At 37.5% G+C, this 19,599-nt stretch overlaps 1 protein-coding gene and 1 non-coding gene across 6 annotated transcripts in view; one reads left to right on the top strand and one right to left on the bottom strand.

Moving 5' to 3' along the window:
- The window catches only part of CUL4B (cullin 4B), a 48,231-nt gene extending 29,884 nt beyond the window's left edge, over positions 1-18,347 (top strand). For 3 of the 5 annotated variants that reach the window (XM_032882309.1, XM_032882305.1, XM_032882307.1), the window contains exons 10-21: positions 755-822; positions 1,961-2,079; positions 2,687-2,879; positions 7,731-7,835; positions 8,323-8,433; positions 8,849-8,940; positions 10,416-10,523; positions 11,397-11,510; positions 12,354-12,459; positions 13,782-13,954; positions 15,472-15,624; positions 17,798-18,347. In XM_032882309.1, the coding sequence (XP_032738200.1) occupies positions 755-822; positions 1,961-2,079; positions 2,687-2,879; positions 7,731-7,835; positions 8,323-8,433; positions 8,849-8,940; positions 10,416-10,523; positions 11,397-11,510; positions 12,354-12,459; positions 13,782-13,954; positions 15,472-15,624; positions 17,798-17,893 (1,438 nt within the window). In that variant the 3' untranslated portion in view covers positions 17,894-18,347. The remainder of the gene's footprint in view (positions 1-754; positions 823-1,960; positions 2,080-2,686; positions 2,880-7,730; positions 7,836-8,322; positions 8,434-8,848; positions 8,941-10,415; positions 10,524-11,396; positions 11,511-12,353; positions 12,460-13,781; positions 13,955-15,471; positions 15,625-17,797) is intronic. The other 2 variants (XM_032882306.1, XM_032882308.1) reach the window with 1 other exon arrangement.
- LOC116882165 lies at positions 5,314-5,417 on the bottom strand. Its single transcript, XR_004385564.1, has one exon. It is a non-coding gene; the product is annotated as a U6 spliceosomal RNA (small nuclear RNA).
- Positions 18,348-19,599: the final 1,252 nt, after the last annotated feature.

Genomic DNA, 19,599 nt, shown 5'->3' with positions numbered 1-19,599 from the left:
TATTTATTTGACAGAGAGAGAGAAAGAGATCACAAGTAGGCAGAGAGGCAGGCAGAAAGAGGGGGAAGCAGCTCTCTGCTGAGCAGAGATCCCAATGCAGGGCTCAATCCCAGGACCCTGAGAGACCATGACCTGAGCCGAAGGCAGAGGCTTAACCCACTGAGCCACCCAGCTGCCCCCCCTTCTTATGGTATAAGTAAAGTAACTGAGCACCAATACATTTAAACATAGGATAGGGATATTGAAATTGACATAACACAAGCTATTTGAGGGGTGCTTGGGTGCCTCAGTTGGTTAAGCATTCCAGCTCTTGCTTTTGGCTCAGGTCATGCATGATGTCAGAGTTATGAGATGGAACCCTGAGTCAGGCTCAGGCGCTGAGCGTGGAGCCTGCTTGGGATTCTTTGTTTCCCTCTCCTCCCCTCATCTCTCTATTTTATTTTTTTTAAGGATTTACTTATCCATTTTAGAGAGAGAACTGGGGGAGAGGGAGAGAGCAAATCCCAAGCATACTCCCCTCTGAGTGTGGAGCGCCATGTGGGAGCTCAAGTCCACAAGCCCGAGATAAATGACCTGATCCCAAATCGAGAGTCAGGCACCTAACTGTCTGAGCCAGCCAGGCATCCCATTGTGCGCTCTCCTTAAAAAAAAGGTGCAGCAGCAGCAAGCTGTTTGTTCCCCCCCCACCCCCGGAAAGACTTTAAGTTTTCAGCAAAGTCAAATGTCAGTAATTCTAAACTTTTTTTCCTTGTAGGAAGTCATTAATTGCTACTGTAGAAAAACAGCTTCTAGGTGAACACTTAACCGCAATTCTTCAGAAAGGTAACTGACCAATTGGTTAAGAGATCACTTTTAAAATGGTAGCAGCAAATAAGTAAAAAAAAAAAAAATTCTTAAGGATTACCCTTTTAAGAAGTTTGATACTTGTGGCTGCTTTTCTGAGAATGGACATAACCCTTTCTCCCCATGTATCAATGGTAAACTTTGAGGAGATGGTTCTTGGCTTAACTTAAAGATACAGGAACTGAAAATGAGAGGGGTCCACTAACACCAATAAAAAAACCCAAAAGTGGGAATGTGAGAATTCTTGACTTAATTCGTAAGACCATGGTAGAGAAAAGAATTTCTTATTACACTAAAGTGTACTCGTATAAAACCAAGGACTTCTTTTTTTTTTCTTTGCTATATTTTTTTAATTTTTTATTTTTTATTAACATATATTATTAGCCCCAGGGGTACAGGTCTGTGAATCGCCAGGTTTAAACACTTCACAGCACTCACCATAGCACATACCCTCCCCAATGTCCATAACCCAACCACCCTCTCCCTACAAAACCAAGCACTTCTAATTCCAAGTGATCATAAGGGTAAACCCTGCATTTTACTTTGACAATGCCAGAGATAGGCAGAAGCCTTACTTTCTGTCCAGCCATCTTTTCTTTTATATAAAATGGTATATTTTAGAACCTTAATGCAGAATACTGCTAGTTCATTCTGAAAATCAGATACATTGAATCTTGTTCAAACTTGGCTTATTAATGCATGGTTTTTGAAATACTACAGACCATATCCAGTACTCTGAAATACAGTGATGTATATACTAATCAGTGCCAGATGTAGTATGGCCACTGCACATACGAGTGAGTTATTTATAATGTGTATTTGAGTAAATCAGTTTTTACAAATTGGTTTATACATCTGAGCTACCATGCTCAGTGGCACAAATAATTATAGAATTGTTTTTGTATTTATATAAACTAAGGCTCCCTATATTTAGTTTTCATTTGGAAAGGTGATTTATCTGCTTGGATTTAATAGAGAACAAATCTTTATATTAAAATTCATACATAGACTAGTAATAGTTTAGACCAGTATCACAATAATAATTTAACTTAATTTTCATTAAAATGCCTGGCGTTTTTGTTCACTATTTTTAATGGCAAATTGTTTGAAAATTCAGGTTTAAATAACCTCCTTGATGAAAACCGAATTCAAGATTTATCTCTTCTGTATCAACTCTTCAGTAGAGTTCGAGGTGGGGTTCAGGTTCTCCTGCAGCAGTGGATTGAATACATTAAGGTAATAACAACCTGTCGTTTTTTTTCTCTTATGTCTTATAATCTATACACTTAGTACATATCAGCAAACATTTCTTACTTGTTAGACCCAGTTGTTTTTTTTTTTTAAGTAATGGGAGTTTTGAGGACAGCGTGAGAACGATAGCTATGTAACAGATCCGCAAGAAAAGTTATCTTATTGATGTCTGATGGGATTTCTAGCTCTAATATTTAGAACAGTGAATGTGGAGGGGGGGACAAAAGAGAACTTTTTTTGGGTCAAAAATTTCTTTCCCTTCTACAGTCTTACACTGAAGCCAGATTGCCATTTTAAAAAAAATTAAAACCTGACTTCTTTAAAAGTAGGGACAAAAGCCTGGAGGCTCATAATAATGCTGCATTGTGATGCTGTACACCCAGTAGGGGTCATTCCTTCCTTTGTGATTATAGACAAATGGTTATCAGTCTGGATGTTTAATGACTTTATTTTTCTTTTCCAGACTTCCAGAACAGTTTTATTCTAACATTTTGAATTTTAAAAATATGTATACCTACTTAAAATATGATTTGGGAATTGTTTTCGTCAGAGATAATCCCAATTTTAAAAAGTGGTCATTTTTGTTTTTTAGGCATTTGGCAGCACTATTGTAATTAATCCTGAAAAAGATAAAACCATGGTTCAAGAATTGCTGGATTTTAAAGATAAGGTTGACCATATAATTGATATTTGCTTTCTGAAAAATGAAAAATTTATCAATGCCATGAAGGAAGCATTTGAGACATTCATTAACAAAAGACCAAACAAGCCTGCTGAACTTATAGGTACTTTTCCAGTCTTTTTTTCCCAGCTATTTAACGTTCTTTTACTCATAAAATTTCAGTCAGTTTGAAATTTTGACAAGGGTGTGTAGTTTATTAACACATTTATTTGGGGTTGCTTAAGAGCTAGTTAGTTTCTAAGAACCTAGATATAAGAAATAAGTCCTTCAACGTAAAGAACATCTCAAGTTCACGTGCCAAACATAGTGTTCTTTATAAGATAATACATTGAACCCTATTTGCTCTTATTTATACTAAGCTGGATACTTGTTTTCTAAGCCTGTAGCATTTTAGAGGTGGGGCAGGGTGCTACTTCTAGAACCCCACACTTCGTGCTACAAGAGAGGGTAGCAAGAAATTACAGTTGCTAGCCTGCAAGGACGAACGTCCGGGACAAAAAATAAGCTTAATAATCTGGGCCCATGTAGTATAAGGCTATGGTATACAGCAGTTTCTCAGATTTCCCTACCAAACTACTCTTTAATTTCAGAAAGAGAGGTACCCTGTGATGAAGGTCTAGTGTCTTCTGCCAGAAGGATGAAATTTCATTGGTTTACTACTTACCCTTTAATTTTTTAGCAAATTTTGCCTTTTACTCTGTGATGCATCTGGTTTGTTTTAATAAGTAGTGTTTAAGGTTGCTTAACATTAGTGTGAAATGGACACCCCAGAGGATGGGCGAGGTCTTTCAGTGGCTTTTTTTTTTTTGAGATGTAATTGACATACAATATTATGTGAGTTTCTAGATGTACAGCATAGTGATTCAGTGTTTGAGTGCATTGTGAAATGGTCACTGCAATAAGCTTAGTTCCCATCTGTCCCCTTACAGAGTTAATACAATGTTTGTGGGCTGTATTCCCTATGCTGTATATTACATCCCCATGACTGACTTATTTTATAGCTGAATTTGTACTTTATCACCTTCATCCATTTTGGCACCCCAACCCCCCTTCGCTCTGGCAACCCCTAATCTGTTGTCTGTATTTGGGTCTGAATTTTGTTTTTGTTCTGTTTTTTAGATTCCACATGTAAGTGAAATCACGTGGTATTTGTCTTATTTCTCTTTCTTCATTTCACTTAGCATAAAACCCTTAAGATCCATGTTACGGCAGAAGGCAAGATTTCATTCTTTTTATGGCCTAGTAGTATTCTGTTCCACACACACCCACACACACCCTTCTTTATCCATTCATCCACTGACGCACACTTAGATTGTTTCCCTACCTTGGATATTGTAGGTAATGCTGTAGTGAACATAGAGGTGTGCATGTTTTTGAATTAGTGTTCGCATTATCTTTGTAGTGGAATTGCTCGGTCATATGGTGGCTCTATTAATTTTCTGAGGAACCTGCATAATGTTTTCCACGGTGGCTGCACCAGTTTGCATTCCCACCAACAGTGCACGAGGATTCCCTTTTCTCCACATCTTCACCAGCACCATTTTTTGTCTTTTCAATACCAGCTATTCTGACAGATGTGAGTTGATATCCCAGTGTGATTTTGATTTGCATTTCCTTGTTGATTAGTGATATTGAGCATCTTTTCATGTGCTTGTTGGCCATCCGTATGTCTTTGGAAAAAGACATTCAGATCCTCTGCCAATTTTTTAATGGATTTTTTGGTTAAGTGAGTTGTATGGGTTCTTTATTTTGGGTTCTTTATACCCTATTGGATATATGATTTGCAGATACCTTCATTCCATCTTTTCCCAAAAAGGTTTCCTTTTCATTTTGTTGATGGTTTCCTTCTCTGTGCAGAAGCTTTTTAGTTTGAAGTCCTCTGTTGTTTATTTTTGCATTTGGAGTCCGATTCAGAAAAAAAAAAAAAACACCGCTTAGACCTATATCCAGGAGTCTACAGCCTGTTTTCTCTTCTAGGAGTTTTATGATTTCAGGTCTTCATCCATCCATTAAAAAGACATTCAAGTCTCTAATCCATTTTGAGTTAATTTTTTTTTTTGTATGGTGTAAGATCATGATCCAGTTTAATTCTTTTGTGTGTGGCTGTCCAGGTTTCCCAATACCATTTATTGAAGAGACTTGACTTTTTTCCCATCGTATATTCTTGCCTCCTTTGGTATAAATTAATTGACCATATAAGCATGGGTCTATATCTGTGTTCTCTATTCATTGATATGTATGTCTCTTTATGTGTTAATACCATACTGTTTTGATTAGTACTATAGGGTTTTTAAAAATTTGTTTGTTTTTTTAAAATACGGAACGTGGGGCACCTGGGTGGCTCAGTCGTTAAGCATCTGTCTTTGGCTCAGGTCATGATTCCAGAGCCCTGGGATTGAGCCTGACATCGGGTTCCCTGCTCGGCGGGAAGCCTGCTTCTCCCTCTTCCACTCTCTCTGCTTGTGTTCCCTATCTCGCTGTGTCTCTCTCTGTCAAATAAATAAATAAACTCTTTTTAAAAATAAAAAATTTAAAAAATAACTATGAAGCGCTTCATGAATTTGCATGTCATCATTGCAAGGGGCCACTCTAATCTCTGTATCCTTCCAGTTTTTGTTATATATGCTGCCAAAATGAGCACTGATTACTATAGATTTGTAGTATAGTTTGAAATCGGAGCATGATACCTCTGGCTTTATTCTTTCTCGAGATTAGTTATTTGGGATCTTTTGTGGTTCCATACCAACTTTTAAATTACTTGTTATAGTTTTGTGGAAAATACCATTGGAATTTTAATAGGGATTGCATTGAATCTGTAGATTACTTCAGGTGGTATGGACATACTAACAATAGTAAGTCCTCTGATCCATGAGAATGATATATTTTTCCATTTCTTTTTCTATCTTCAGTATCTTTCATCAGTATCTTGTAGTTTTCCATGTACAGGTCTTTCACCTCCTTGGTTAAATTTATTTTTAGGGTGGGCACCTGGGTGGCTCAGTCAGTTAAGTGGCTGCCTTTGGCTCAGGTCACGATCTCATGGGTCCTAGGATCAAGCCCTGTGTTAGGCTCCCTGCTCAGCAAGGAGTCTGCTTCTCTCTCTCTCCCTCTACCCCTCCCCAGCTTGTGCTCTGTCTCTCAAATAAACAGATGAAATCTTTTGAAAAAAATTTACTTTTAGGTATTTTATTATTTATTTTTTTAAGATTTATTTATTTGAGAGAGAGAGCAGTGGAAAGGGGCAGAGTGAGAGGGAGAGAGAGTCTTAATGCAGACTCCACGCCGAGCATAGAGCCTGACATGGGATTCCTTTTTCCGATCCTGAGATCCCGAGCTAAGCTGAAACTAAGAGTCAGATGCTTAATCCACTGCTCTGGTATTTTATTCTTTTTGATGCAGTTGTGAATGGGATTGTTTTCTTGAGTTCTCTTTCTGATAGTTCCTTATTAGTGTATAGAAACACAACAGACTTTTGTGTATTTTTTTTTCTGCAACTTTACTGAATTCATTTATTCTAATAGCTCCTCGGTCTTTAGGGTTTTCTTCTAGTGTCATGTCATGTGCAAATAGTGACAGTTTTACTTCTTCCTTTCCACTTTGTATGCCTTTTTATTTCTTTTCCTTTCCTAATTGCTGTGATGAGACTTCAATACGATGTTGAATAAGAGTGGAGATAGTGGGTATCCTTGTCTCGTTCCTGATCTTAGAGGAAAAGCTTTCAGCTTTTCTGTTGAGTATGATATTAGCTGTGGGTATGTCATATATGGCCTTTATTTTGTTGAAGTATGTTTGTACTATACCCACTTTGTTGAGATTTTTTATCCTAAATGAATGTTGAATTTTATCAAATGCTTTTTCTGTATCTGTTGATGATCATATGATCTTTATCTTTAATTTGGTTAATGTGGTGTATCATGTTGACTGATCTGTGGATATTGAACCATCCTTTCATCCTCTAAATAAATCCCACTTGATCATGGTGTATGATCCTTTCAGTGTATTGTTGAATTCAGCTAGCAGGCTATGTGGAAAGTGCAGTGGTGGTGTCTGCCAGCACCTTGATCTCTAGGGAGCATATTAGCTGTATCCTGCCCCTCCAGCTGATACGCCCTCAGGTCAGCAAATGTATCTTTCACACATAGTGTAGGTCCTTTTCAAACTGCTGATTTTTCACTGGGTCTTGGGGTGAGCCAGGCAATAAGGGGGTCCCCTAAGAGTGGACTCTCCATTTCCTTTAGCACTTTGGGATCCCCGGAAATCAGTTCTGTTGGTTTTTTAAGTCAGATGTTTCAGGGGCTCCTCTCTGTGGTGCAGATCACTGGGGCCAGGGTGCCTGAAGTAAGGCACCAACCCCTTATCCTCCAAGAGAAGCACCTGTCTGGTGAAATCTTTCCCTGCTGTGTGTTGCTGTACCTGTGTGGTCTCTGCCTCTCCTGTCTGTCTTGACGTGATCTTCTTATCCTTTGTTGTGGAGAACAGTTCATCTAGTTTTCAGATGTTTTTCTCAAAAGGAAATGTTCCATGTAGCTGTAGCTGGGAGTGTGTTCATGGCAGGAGGTGAGTTCAGGCTCTTCCTGTGCTGCCATCTTGGACCTCCTGACCATCTTAAGTGGCTTTGATGACTCCAGCATGGTTCTGTATACACCATCCCCCCTCCCAAGATACCGCTACCCCATTTTAATATGCATCAGGATAGTGGAAGTGGAAAGTACATTATGGGAGCCAGGAGACTTGGGTTTGAGTTCAGGCTCTGTTATTTCTTAGCTCTGTGGCAGTGAATAAGTCACTTGCTATCCTTGACTTTAGAGACTTTAAAAAATGCATGTATACCTCTGGAACATTGAAAACTCAGTGTATCACACTCCTATTCAGGTATATATAGTGTCTGGTACCTTATGGATACTCATGATCCCTAAATATGATCACTAAACAATGAACTTTCCCCCCATTTTAGCTAAGTATGTAGATTCAAAGCTTCGTGCAGGCAACAAAGAAGCTACAGATGAAGAACTTGAAAAAATGTTGGATAAAATTATGATCATATTTAGATTTATCTATGGTAAGTGTTTTTTAAAATTTTTCTTTTGAAACAGAACAGTCAGCAGAGAAACTATCAAGTATAGTCAATCAGGAGGGACGATTTATTTGGGAGTTAGATATTGAAAATTGCATTATTTTTGTTGCATTTAATTCATTAGGGTACTTGAGGAATATTACTTAATTGCCTTGTGCTTTGACTTATTCCATTTATTAAGAGCGTTGATTTTTGCTACTTGTTTTAATTTCTATTGATGCTAAAGCCACCATCTGACTAAAGTTTTTTTTTTTAAGAAAAGTTAATGCAGTCTTAATTCTTTACAGCAAAGAACTTTTGAAATAACCAGTATAGTATCTACCTCTAATGTTTGTTGCATAATGAACTTGGGCCAAATGTATAAATTTTAAATAACTTGGAGTAATGGTGTGATTTATTAAGCACTGTGGAGCAATTTTTGTCAGAACTTTTTATTGGACTCTTATGAGTTGTATTTTATTATTTAACATAGGTAAGGATGTTTTCGAGGCCTTCTATAAGAAAGATTTAGCCAAGCGCCTGCTAGTTGGGAAGAGTGCATCTGTAGATGCTGAAAAATCGATGCTGTCCAAACTTAAACATGGTATGATTGTCATTCTTTCTGTTCCTTTTCTTCTTTGATTTCTGAGGGAAAATGTTGGCTTAATTTTTGCTCTTTAATTGCCTCTTTGATTAATCATTGTTCATATGATGAAAATGTAAATTGAGTAAAAGCTCATGAGGTTTCCAACCTATTGTATATATCCAGAGCTGTTGCAGTTTTTTTTAAAAAATAAAGCATTGTTCTTGTTTTTCCATTTATCTTAAGCCTAAATAGTAGAGAAGGTTACTGCAGGATTAAAGAGTTTGAATTAGTGGGGCATACATGTTAGGGTAAGGATTTTTTCATTTTTGTGATAAAATTTCATGCTGAAGTAAGTTTTATATTTCTCATTTTCAATATTCAATTCTGTTTTCACCACTTTAAAATATTATAAATGTATAAATATTTTTAATAGAATGTGGAGCTGCTTTCACCAGCAAACTTGAAGGAATGTTTAAAGACATGGAACTTTCTAAAGACATCATGATTCAGTTCAAACAGGTAAAAGTGAGTTAAACTCTTAATTTCTCAAACTTAACTATATTTAGTTATCTTCTTGTGATTTGCACTAAAGAGGATAAATAGAAACCTGTATTTGTAAATACGTTATAGCAGCTTAGATGATACTCACATTACAGCGAAAAAAATCACCAACAAAATGATTTGACCTACTTCAGAACTTATTCCCAGTATGTCTACCCAGAGTAACAAAAAACAAATAAAATGTGTTGACTGAAGTCAGGACAAGAAAAACTATAGCTAGATCATGAGAACAGGGCTTTTGCTAGCATCTAGTCACTTTTTGTGATTGATATGTTTAAAGCTGTCAGTAGGGAAGGAGGAGAGGTGATAGAATGGTTGTATAAGGCCTTTGGGGACATTGAGAATGAAAAGCTAGATCTGTAGTATTGCGGATGTTGGTAGAAGGTGGTTTTGAAATACTTAAGAGCATAGGTAATAGTGATCGCAAATTAGATTTTCCTCTCAGGGTTTTAGTAATGACTTCTTTACCACCATATTGCTGTGGTGGGAGCTGAGAGTGGACCACACAAGAGCAAGATCATGGTCCTATAGTAGTCATAGAGTAGGGTTTATCTGCTTTGCCCTTTCCCCTTCTTCTTCCTTCCCCACTTCAGGTCACCCCCTGCAAACAAGCAGTGGAGCAAGTGAAAAACCGGAGACTTAGGTTGGCTGGTGGGGTGAGGAATGGGGGTTTGCTACAAGGTGTTCCAAGTCACATAGGGGTCTCCAAAGGTGGGGACTACAGGTGGTGGGGGGAAAAGAATGGAGAATGAGGGGTGCCTGGGTGGCTCGGTTGGTTAAGCAACTGCCTTGGGCTCAGGTCATGGTACCAGAATTCCAGGATTGAGTCCCGCTTTAGGCTCCCTGCTTAGCGGGGAGCCTCCTTCTCCCTCTGACCCTCCTCTCTCTTCTGCTCTCTCTCTCCCACTTTTCTCTCAAATAAATAAAATCTTAAAAAAAAAAGGAGAATGAGATTCTACCTATAACGGCCCAGCCATAAAGTGAGAAATTAAGTCAATAATGCCTCTAACAAGGTCATGTGATCCTTGTGTGCCATTGTAATAAAATATTAGCTAGTATATTTGATAAAGGTTTCATTTATAGTTCTTTTATGACAGTTGCCTTTTATTTATTTTTTTAAGATTTTATTTATTTATTTGACAGACCGAGATCACAAGTAGGCAGAGAGGCAGGCAAAGAGAGGGGGAAGCAGGCTCCCTGCTGAGCAGAGAGCCCAATGCTGGGCTCGATCCCAGGACCCTGAGATCACGACTTGAGCCGAAGGCAGAGGCTTAACCCATTGAGCCACCCAGGCGCCCCAGTTGCATTTTATTTTAAAGCTGCTCAGTGCTTGGATGTAATTTTGTAATGGGGAACTTCTTGAATGGGTCATTAATATGACATGAAATGTACGCACTTTTATTTTTAAGATCTCAATGTATGTGTTGATCTTATTGTAGTATATGCAGAACCAGAATGTACCTGGGAATATTGAATTAACTGTGAATATCCTGACAATGGGTTATTGGCCAACATATGTGCCTATGGAAGTCCATTTACCACCAGAGGTAAGAGTTGCTGTTCAGGACTTGAGTTATAAGCATAGAAATACATAAAGCTTCTGTTTTGCTTGTCTTTGAAAAATAAATACTTTCTAAAAGTCTGTGTCAGTAAGCACACCAGTACCAAATGCCAACTGTTTTAATATTTTGCTTTTCTTTTCATATGACTCTCATACTTATATCATTAGAGCATAGTTAATGATGTTAAGTTTCTGGGTTCAGGGCCAGTTTCTCTGACTCTTCTTTTAGTTTCCCAGGTTGTAACCATCATTCTGCCTAGCTCTCAGAAATTTTGCTCATTTGTCACCTGGGGGTTGGATTGCTGAGTGAGTGGGTAAATCCGTCCTTTTAGGGAACTGTCTTAAACTCGGGACTGAAGCTTAGAAAGGGGGTTAAGGCTAGAGATAGGTATTGAGACTCTTTCATGGAGATGATTGTGGAAGCCAGGGGGGTAGAGATCTCCCTCATTAAGAGGAAGAATGTAGAAATAGGAAGAAAAGGGCTGAGACAGAACTTTGGAAAAGGTTCACATTTTGCATATGGTAGGAAGAGGAACCTTTGAAGGAAACCAATGAAGAAGCAATAGTGAGATAAAGAAACCAGTATGGTTTGGAGGCACAAAAGCCATTGGAGGTGAATGTTTCAAAAGTCGGATGTTTAAATGTTGCAGAGATCAAAGAGTATAAAAACTGGTTAATGCCATTAGATTTGGTAGTTGGGAGACCATTACCTTACATCAGAGTGATCAGTGGAGCTACTGGGTATAAAACCCGATACTAAAAACTTGCAGAAACTATTACACATACGATAAATATAAAGAATGGCGAAAAGTGATACTGGATACAGAGCTCAAATGAAGCTGTATTTTATTTATTGCAGATGGTGAAACTTCAGGAGATTTTCAAGACATTTTACCTAGGCAAACATAGTGGCAGGAAACTTCAATGGCAGTCAACCCTAGGGCACTGTGTACTAAAGGCAGAATTTAAAGAGGTAAGTAGATGTTCCCCAAGGCTAGTTTTCATCTTTGTCTTTGATGTTGAGGTCATCCTTTTTTTTTCCTTGAAAAATTTTTTTATTAGAGTAAAGTTGACATACAATGTTATATTAGTTACACATGTACAACATAGTGATTCAACTTCTGTGTACGTTGTGCTGTGCTCACCAAGAGGTCATTCCTCTTCACTTGAAGGTTTAAGCTATTTTAAAGTTTATCCTAAATACCTGATAGAGTTATTGCTTTTCACAGCTCTGTGTGTATCATAAGAATGTGATCTTCTTCGTGGTTGAATTGGCCCTGCTACAAAACCTAAAACCAGTTACCCTTTTCCTACCATCCTTTCCCTACCTGTGGATGCAGAATTCTCATTGCTGCTTCTTGACAAGAAACTTCTTGTTGCTGGGAGCTAGAGAATAGAGTGGGTGTAAAGGAGAACAGTTCCCATATCTAATTTCAAAAAAATCCCTACAGCTTTTCATGACTAATTTGAATCCAACAAGTTGAAAATGCATTTGAAATAGTGATTTCTTGCTCCTTGTGAAAAATAATCTGTAATGACATGTAAGGCTGAGTTATTAATTTTCATTACTTTGTTGTTCTGTTTTAATTATAAGGCTTAAAAAAGACCTGTAGAAAGGTCACCCAATCCTCCTTCCTGTTTAAGGTAGGATCACACCTAAACCCTACACTGAACATACTGGCTTTTCTGGATAATGTTAATCCATGTTTCTGAGTCCACTAATTGAAAAATGTTTTTCCTGTTAAAGATTAGATATTTGATTAATTTTCATGTATGTTAAAAAAATGATGGCTAAATACTGCTGTTTCTTCAACAGGGTAAAAAAGAACTCCAGGTCTCTCTTTTCCAAACCCTGGTGCTGCTAATGTTTAATGAGGGAGAGGAGTTCAGTTTAGAAGAGATCAAGCAGGCTACTGGAATAGGTTTGTGTTGAATCAGTCAATTAGCAAGCATTATTCAGTGTCTACTGTGTGCATTCCACTAGGTTAAGGGCTTTGGGGGATACAGAGAATAATCCCTCTCCTCAGCACTCATAATCATGGGGAAAGGGGGAAATGACATTTGTAATAATTTCACAACCAGTAAGTTACCAATCTGTGGTGCTGACTAGGAATGTGTTAGGATTTCAGTGAAGCAGGAGATGTCTGTGGGCTGGTATAATTGGGAAATCCTTCATGAAGGAGGTGATATTTGAGGTGGGCTTTCAAGTTTTAGTTAGGGAGATGGCATAAGCTGCCAGGGGAGGTAGTGGGAGAAAAGGCTCAGCGCTAGGAATGAGCACTGTGTGGGCAGGAGTCACGAAGTATTTAACTACAGCATCAAATAGTGAGCTACAAAGCTAGATAGATAGGTAAGACGAATAGAGCCTAATCGTGGAAAGCCTTGCAAATCTAGCAGAGGAAACCTGCTCTGTAGGGTCTCAAGTATGAGACATAATAGAAGTGGCTTGTTTGGACAATTTACCTGGAATCAGTAGATAATAGGGCAGCTTGTGGGTGGAAGAGATGCCAGTCCAGAAACTCGTGGGGGTAGTTCAGACATAAAGTGATAAGGGGCTTAGTTTAGAATGAGGCCAGTGAGAATGGAGAGGAGACATCTGTCTCTAAGGAAGTAACTACCAGGTCCATGAAGGATGAAAGGGAAGGAATAGTTAAAGATGACTCCAGGGTTGCACACCAGAGTGGATTGGTAGTTTTAGGCTAACAAGTGGAAAGATGACACAGTTTTATGGGGAGGATTATGAATTAAACTTTGGACATACTGGAGTGGATAGTAAAACAGCCACGTAGAGGTATCTTTTGTAAGATTTTTTTAAAAGATTTTTGTTTGTCAGAGCACAAGCAGGAGGAGTGGCAGGTAGAAGTCAAAGCAGGCTCCCCACTAAGCAAGGAGCCCAATGCAGGACTCAGTCCCAGGACCCTGGGATCATGACCTGAGCCAAAGGCAGACGCTTAATGGACTGAGCCACCCAGGCATGCTTGGAGGTGTCTTTTGAATGTGCGATTAGAAAGAAGAGAGAGATTATTTCTGAAGATTTGATAGTTATCCACACGGAATCATTTAAAGCCTTTAGAGGACCACAGGGAAAAAGGCATTGGTTAGGACAAAGAGGAAGTCACTGATGACCTTGGGGAGAAAAAGGAAACCATTTTAATAGAGGGATGGGGTAGTAGATTTGAGTGAATGTAGTGGTTTGTGTTGATGAACTAGTAACAAATAACAAATCCACTGTTTTCTTCTTCAGAGGATGGAGAATTAAGGAGAACACTGCAGTCATTGGCCTGTGGCAAAGCTAGAGTTCTGGCAAAAAATCCAAAGGGCAAAGATATTGAAGATGGTGACAAGTTCATTTGTAATGATGATTTCAAACACAAACTTTTCAGGATAAAGATCAATCAAATCCAGATGAAAGAAACGGTATCTCTTTTGCATTCTCCTTGTTCTGATGCCCTGGAATTAGATGTGTTCATAATAAATATATAGAAGATTTTATGCCTGTACTACAGCCACCAACTAACATTTTCTGTGCCTGTATCTAGCTCAATATATTTCAATACTTGATCTTGAGGTTTTTTGGGGGGAAGTTCACTCAAGATTTATATTCTGCTTTTTTTGCTTAACGTTAAATCTTCAGAGTTTTCCGTGCCATTAAATATCTTCATAAAATGGCAGATGGCCACACAGTGTTCTTTTACATGGCCATTATAATTCATTCAACCAATGCCTGTTGAGCAATTAAATTAATAATTTCTTAGTCTTGTCAATAAAACTGCAAGAAACATCTTTGTACCTAAATCTTAATCTCTCTGAGACTTTATGATGAATTCATGGAAGTACTACTTTGGGGTTAAAGAGTATGAGCATTGTAAGAGTCTTAAAAATGATGTCGTATTGTGTTCCAGAAATTCTGGACCAATTTATACTCCATCTAGCAGTGAGAATGCCGGTCTTAATGGTGCCCTCACCAGAAGTAAAGATGACATTTTCTTTTTTAAATCTTTGTCAACTTGCTGAGTAAAATCCCTGAATGATTTAGTTAGTATTTCTTTGATTAACAGTGAAGTTTTTGGGTTTTTTTGCCATTTGAATTTATAAGAGACTTTTATTACAGAGACAAACATCTGTAGCATTTCCTAAAACCATTTGGTTTCAATTCCAAGGTTTAATGTAGTACATGAGGAAAAGTTTTAATGTGGGATAGAAGTCAGTATCTCAGACAAGTTTTCCTGTCTTATTCACATTCACATCAAAGGTGTGATACTCCCTTAGAAGCGTACTGTATTCTTTTAAAATATTTATGCCGTATCAGAAAGAAATTGGCTATAAAAAGCCCAAATTATTCTTTTAACTTAGGTGCTAAAGATGGACATTTTTGTTTTAGCATTAAAATTGATAAACTATCTCATAAACACCTAAATTTCTGTTAGTATTGAACAAATGTAATCACTAACACCACATTTCTGGTTGATGTATTATAAAATAAAAATTAATTTTTAAAAAGTTTGACTCTAGTTCGCTTAGCTGGTACCATACTTTAAGTCAGAGATTGGAGTCAGTCTGTTTTGCAGATAAGCTAATGTCCTACAGAAATCTGGTCAGTAACCCCTTGTGACACATTTAGAAGATTTTGAGGACAAAGTAAAAGAAAATGGCAAATGCTCCATCAGCTGTCTCTACTTCTAAAAAGGCAACTTTAAGTGGTATTTTTCTGTTAACTAATATTGGCATTATTTCATTGGTACAGGACAATATAATTAGGACAGAAAGGAGTTGTTGTAGGTTTTTTTCTGTCATCATCTGTATTTATAAGGTTTTTAAAAATAAATGAGTATATTTAAATCATTAATAGGCTGTCATGTCCCTAAAATGTACAGTTGTGTGTAAGCAAGTTTCACTTTAGGTACAGTTGCTAAGTTTAAAAACTTTTTTGTTAGGTTGAGGAACAAGCAAGCACTACAGAAAGAGTATTTCAAGACAGACAGTATCAAATTGATGCTGCAATTGTTCGAATTATGAAGATGAGAAAGACACTTAGCCACAATCTTCTTGTTTCGGAAGTGTACAACCAGCTGAAATTTCCAGTAAAGGTAGGTACTTCTTTGTTTTTGAATTGAGCTTGTAATATATGAAAGAGAACACATTACATTTTCAGACACAAATCTTTTTAAAAACATAGATTAAAGCCTCAAGACCATTTGGAGGGACAAAACTCATTTCTCATGCTCATATATGTGACACCCCCTCCCAAAAAGACCCCTTTGTTAGCATATGTGGGTAACTGTGACAAAGGGGAACACTGTAAGGGCTCTTATATCTGAAAGTTTAGCTGCTAAATGAGTGTGAAATTTTCAGGTTCATTCACAGTATTTCCTTTGAGCTTTGTGATTTTTGTTACTTTTTTTCTTTTTGAAATACCTTGATATTTTGACGGATTTGGTTACTTTAATCTTCTGTCTAGTTAGCTTATGTAAGTGTTCATTAAAAACTCTCTACAGATAATTAGCCATCAGGCATCTTTTTGAAAAGGTTAGCAATTGTTCTGGCAACCTGAAATTGGTCATTTAAATGGATGTGCTCCAGTATAAATGTCCAATAATAAAGAGGTTTAGACAATGTGGTGTTTTATTGGTCCGTTTTCCGAGTTTTTCTTAAGAAGGTTCCCAAACTTTTGTAATGATAAGTACTTTGTAGAGTTTGGATAGACTCTTGGCTCTTTAGGTTCTCAGGAGCTTTGGGCTTAGGTAAATCACTTCACCATGTTTTGTGAAATGGGGATGATAATAGTACTTACCTCATAGGTTCATTGTGAGGCTTAAATGAGATACGATCTATGTACAAAACTTAGCACTGGGCCTGGCATAGTAAGTGCTTGTTAATGCTAATAAGGCAGGCTTTCTGTCTTCTCCAAACCTAGTACTGCCTTCTCATTACCACACTCTTAGCATTATGTTCTGCCTTAAACCCTTTCACTTTCAGCCAAAGAGGTCACTGAGGCAGTTAAAGGATCAATATAATAAATACTGGTTTTTAGGGGCACCTGGGTGGCTCAGTGGGTTAAGGCCTCTGCCTTCGGCTCAGGTCATGATCTGAGGGTCCTGGGATCGAGCCCCACATCGGGCTCTCTGCTCAGCAGGGGAGCCTGCTTCCTCCCCCACTCTCTGTCTGCCTGCCTCTCTGCCTACTTGAGATCTCTGTCAAATAAATAAAATCTTTTTAAAAATTTAATAAATAAATAAATAAATAAACAAATTTTGGTTTTTGACCACCCCATCAAACTACTTTTGCTCTTTACCCTTCTCGAATCAAGTGGCATTTTACACTATGAAAAACTCTGTCAGCAAGATTATATCTTTTTATAGGCTACATGTAAAAGACAGTGAAATTTTGTCTTCTAAGAGCTAAGAATGCAATCATGAGAACAAGTTAGAAGTTTTCAACCACAGGTAGGATTCAGAAATCCACACTGTTATAGTAGGTAACAGGTAAAACTTAAATACAATTAAACCTGAAATACCGAGACCTAAACTATGAGGTAATTCACCTATCAGACCGTTTGTTGTAGCATTCTTATAAATAGTGTTTTCTATAGTACAGTTTTTATCTTAATTTATAAAAATGCAACCTGACTTTGCAAACTAGCTTTTGCCCAAATTTAGGGCCTACTTATCTTCTCAAACTCTCTCGGCAAAACTAAATAGCAATTCTGTTTTTCCGAATTATGATGTATTTATTCCTTGTGTGAAGTTATGATTAAGTGAGTCTTTTGTATTTGTGCAGAGAAGAGCTGGTTCTCAAAAGACCTCTTTTTTTTTTTAAGATTTTTTTTTTTTAGATTTTGTTTATTTACTTGACAGAGATCACAAGTAGGCAGAGAGGCAGGCAGAGAGAGAAGGGGGAAGCAGGCTCCCTGCTGAGCAGAGAGCCCGATGCGGGGCTCGATCCCAGAGCCCTGGTCATGACCTGAGCCGAAGGCAGAGGCTTTAACCCACTGAGCCACCCAGGCGCCCCTCAAAAGACCTCTTTAAGATAGAAAGTAACAAAGTATTGTGTAATGATATGACAAGATGTGACAGTATATGTATAGTATAAAAACATTTCTTAATCTGGTTTTATTTTCATTGTACTTTCTCTTTAAAAAAATAGGGAGATTAAATACATTAAGTCAGCAAGCCCAAACTTCTTTTTTTTTTAATGGGGTATTGGTACATGGCTTGAGCCTATGTATAAGGTTTACAACTGAAAATTTGCCTTCTCTTACAGCCTGCTGATCTTAAGAAGAGAATAGAATCCTTAATTGATCGGGATTACATGGAAAGAGATAAAGAAAATCCAAACCAGTACAATTATATCGCATAAAACCTTGGCCTCCAAATATTTGGTATCCTACACAGTAGCCAGTGGATAAACTAACCTGTTGATCCTATATTGTTTGACTTCTTTTATACTACCAATGACCAAATGAAGCAGTGTAATGGGAATAGTTGAGTCGACTTTTTCAGTGGTTAACATGCCCATTTAAAGAGTTAATACTTAACCTTTAAGAAGAATGTTGTTGAACTCTTTGCATGTTATTTAGTATGATGTGCAGAAAATTCTTAAGAAAGTACCTGGTCTTCATGATTCCTCTTTGGAACTGGGGAAGAGGTCCAATGGCTATTAAAAAAGGAGGGGGGGTTCTTATACACCATTAATTAAGAAGCAAAGGGTTTATTTGCTTAAAATGTCATTTAAAGATACTTAAACTGCATGCAAACTTTATTTACTGTACAGAGTTCTGGATGTATTTATCAAATAGAAAAACCACCCTGGACTTGGTTGTTCACCTGTTTTGTGATTTCCCTTGAAAAGAAAAATAAGTTGTCAGAGCTATTGATATTTTACTAAGTAATGTTCTGTTACACTGAAAGGGATGTTTTAAAAAAAAACTTATTTGGAAACAAGTTTTCAAGTAGAGGGACATAATCTCTTGTATATGCACATCCTAAAATGTTCTGTTTGTGACCATGGGATGTGTGTATATGGCTTAGCCCTGTTTACTGTTCTGATTAACAGGTACTTATAAAAATAGCTGAAATAGAAAATTGCTGATCATCTGTACTAGAAGAACATGGTAGGAGAGAAAAACCCAACTCTTGATACTAAAAATGAAAACAATATGAATATTGCAAAAGAGACCAAAACCCATGTGTTTTGTAAATTTTAATAAGAGCAAAAATTCATCAACTAGTTTTCAGTTTCCTTTAGACTTTAATGTTGTTTGGACAGTTTTATCTTCAACTTGGACCAATTTTTAGATTGTTACAGGCTTCCTAGGATTTAGCATTCCTGTTTTCTTTACCAAAGTTTTTTAGGGAAGCACCCCAACTCTCCGTTTTGCTAAATAAACCTTTCATCCTTCTAACTTCCTAAAGACATAGATGGAAAGGTCTTCCTTTATTTTCACCATATACCCCCTAGTTGGGAATTTCAAAATCTGTATTATGCTGATCTTACTCCTTTCAAAATTTCTTGAAGAGTTCTCATAGCCACTGGACATCTGCTTTTCAGGGGAATGTCCTAGGAGTGTTCATACATAGAAAATAGCAAAAGTATTGTTACTTAAATTTGTAATGTGAGTAAAAAGGCTTCTCTTTAGCATCCGTGGGGTGTTGGTTGGTTGGTTGGTTTTTGTGGGTTTGGTGGTTGGGTTGCTTTGTTTTGGTTTTTTGCTTCCTTGTTTTTCCTTGAAGGGAACTGATCTTGGAGGAGAAGCAGAAAATTTTGTTTGGATTTTTTAAAAATCAGAATTGCTTTGATGCTTTTGGCAGCAGTATGTTCTTGACTGTTTGGAAGCGTCTGGAAGAATATCTAGGTCCTCACCGTCGACTGAGGAGACTTGGCTCTTGTGTCTACTGTTGATTGTTTTCTTGAATTCTCAAGATCTGTGACCAGCTGTTATAAAAAAAAAGTTGCCCGTTTCTCTCTCATTGCATCAACTTGCACACTGTTAACAATATGTGGTATTTAGAATGCCTTCCTAATTCTTTCTGAGCAGCCATTGCCTCTATTTTCTCAGCTTCTCC

The sequence above is a fragment of the Lontra canadensis genome, unplaced genomic scaffold, assembly GCF_010015895.1.
Source record: "Lontra canadensis isolate GAN:19392208 unplaced genomic scaffold, GSC_riverotter_1.0 scaffold81, whole genome shotgun sequence".
NCBI lineage: Eukaryota > Metazoa > Chordata > Mammalia > Carnivora > Mustelidae > Lontra > Lontra canadensis.
The sequence above is the reverse complement of the archived record's forward strand: the minus strand, read 5'-3'. Positions and strand labels throughout refer to the sequence as shown.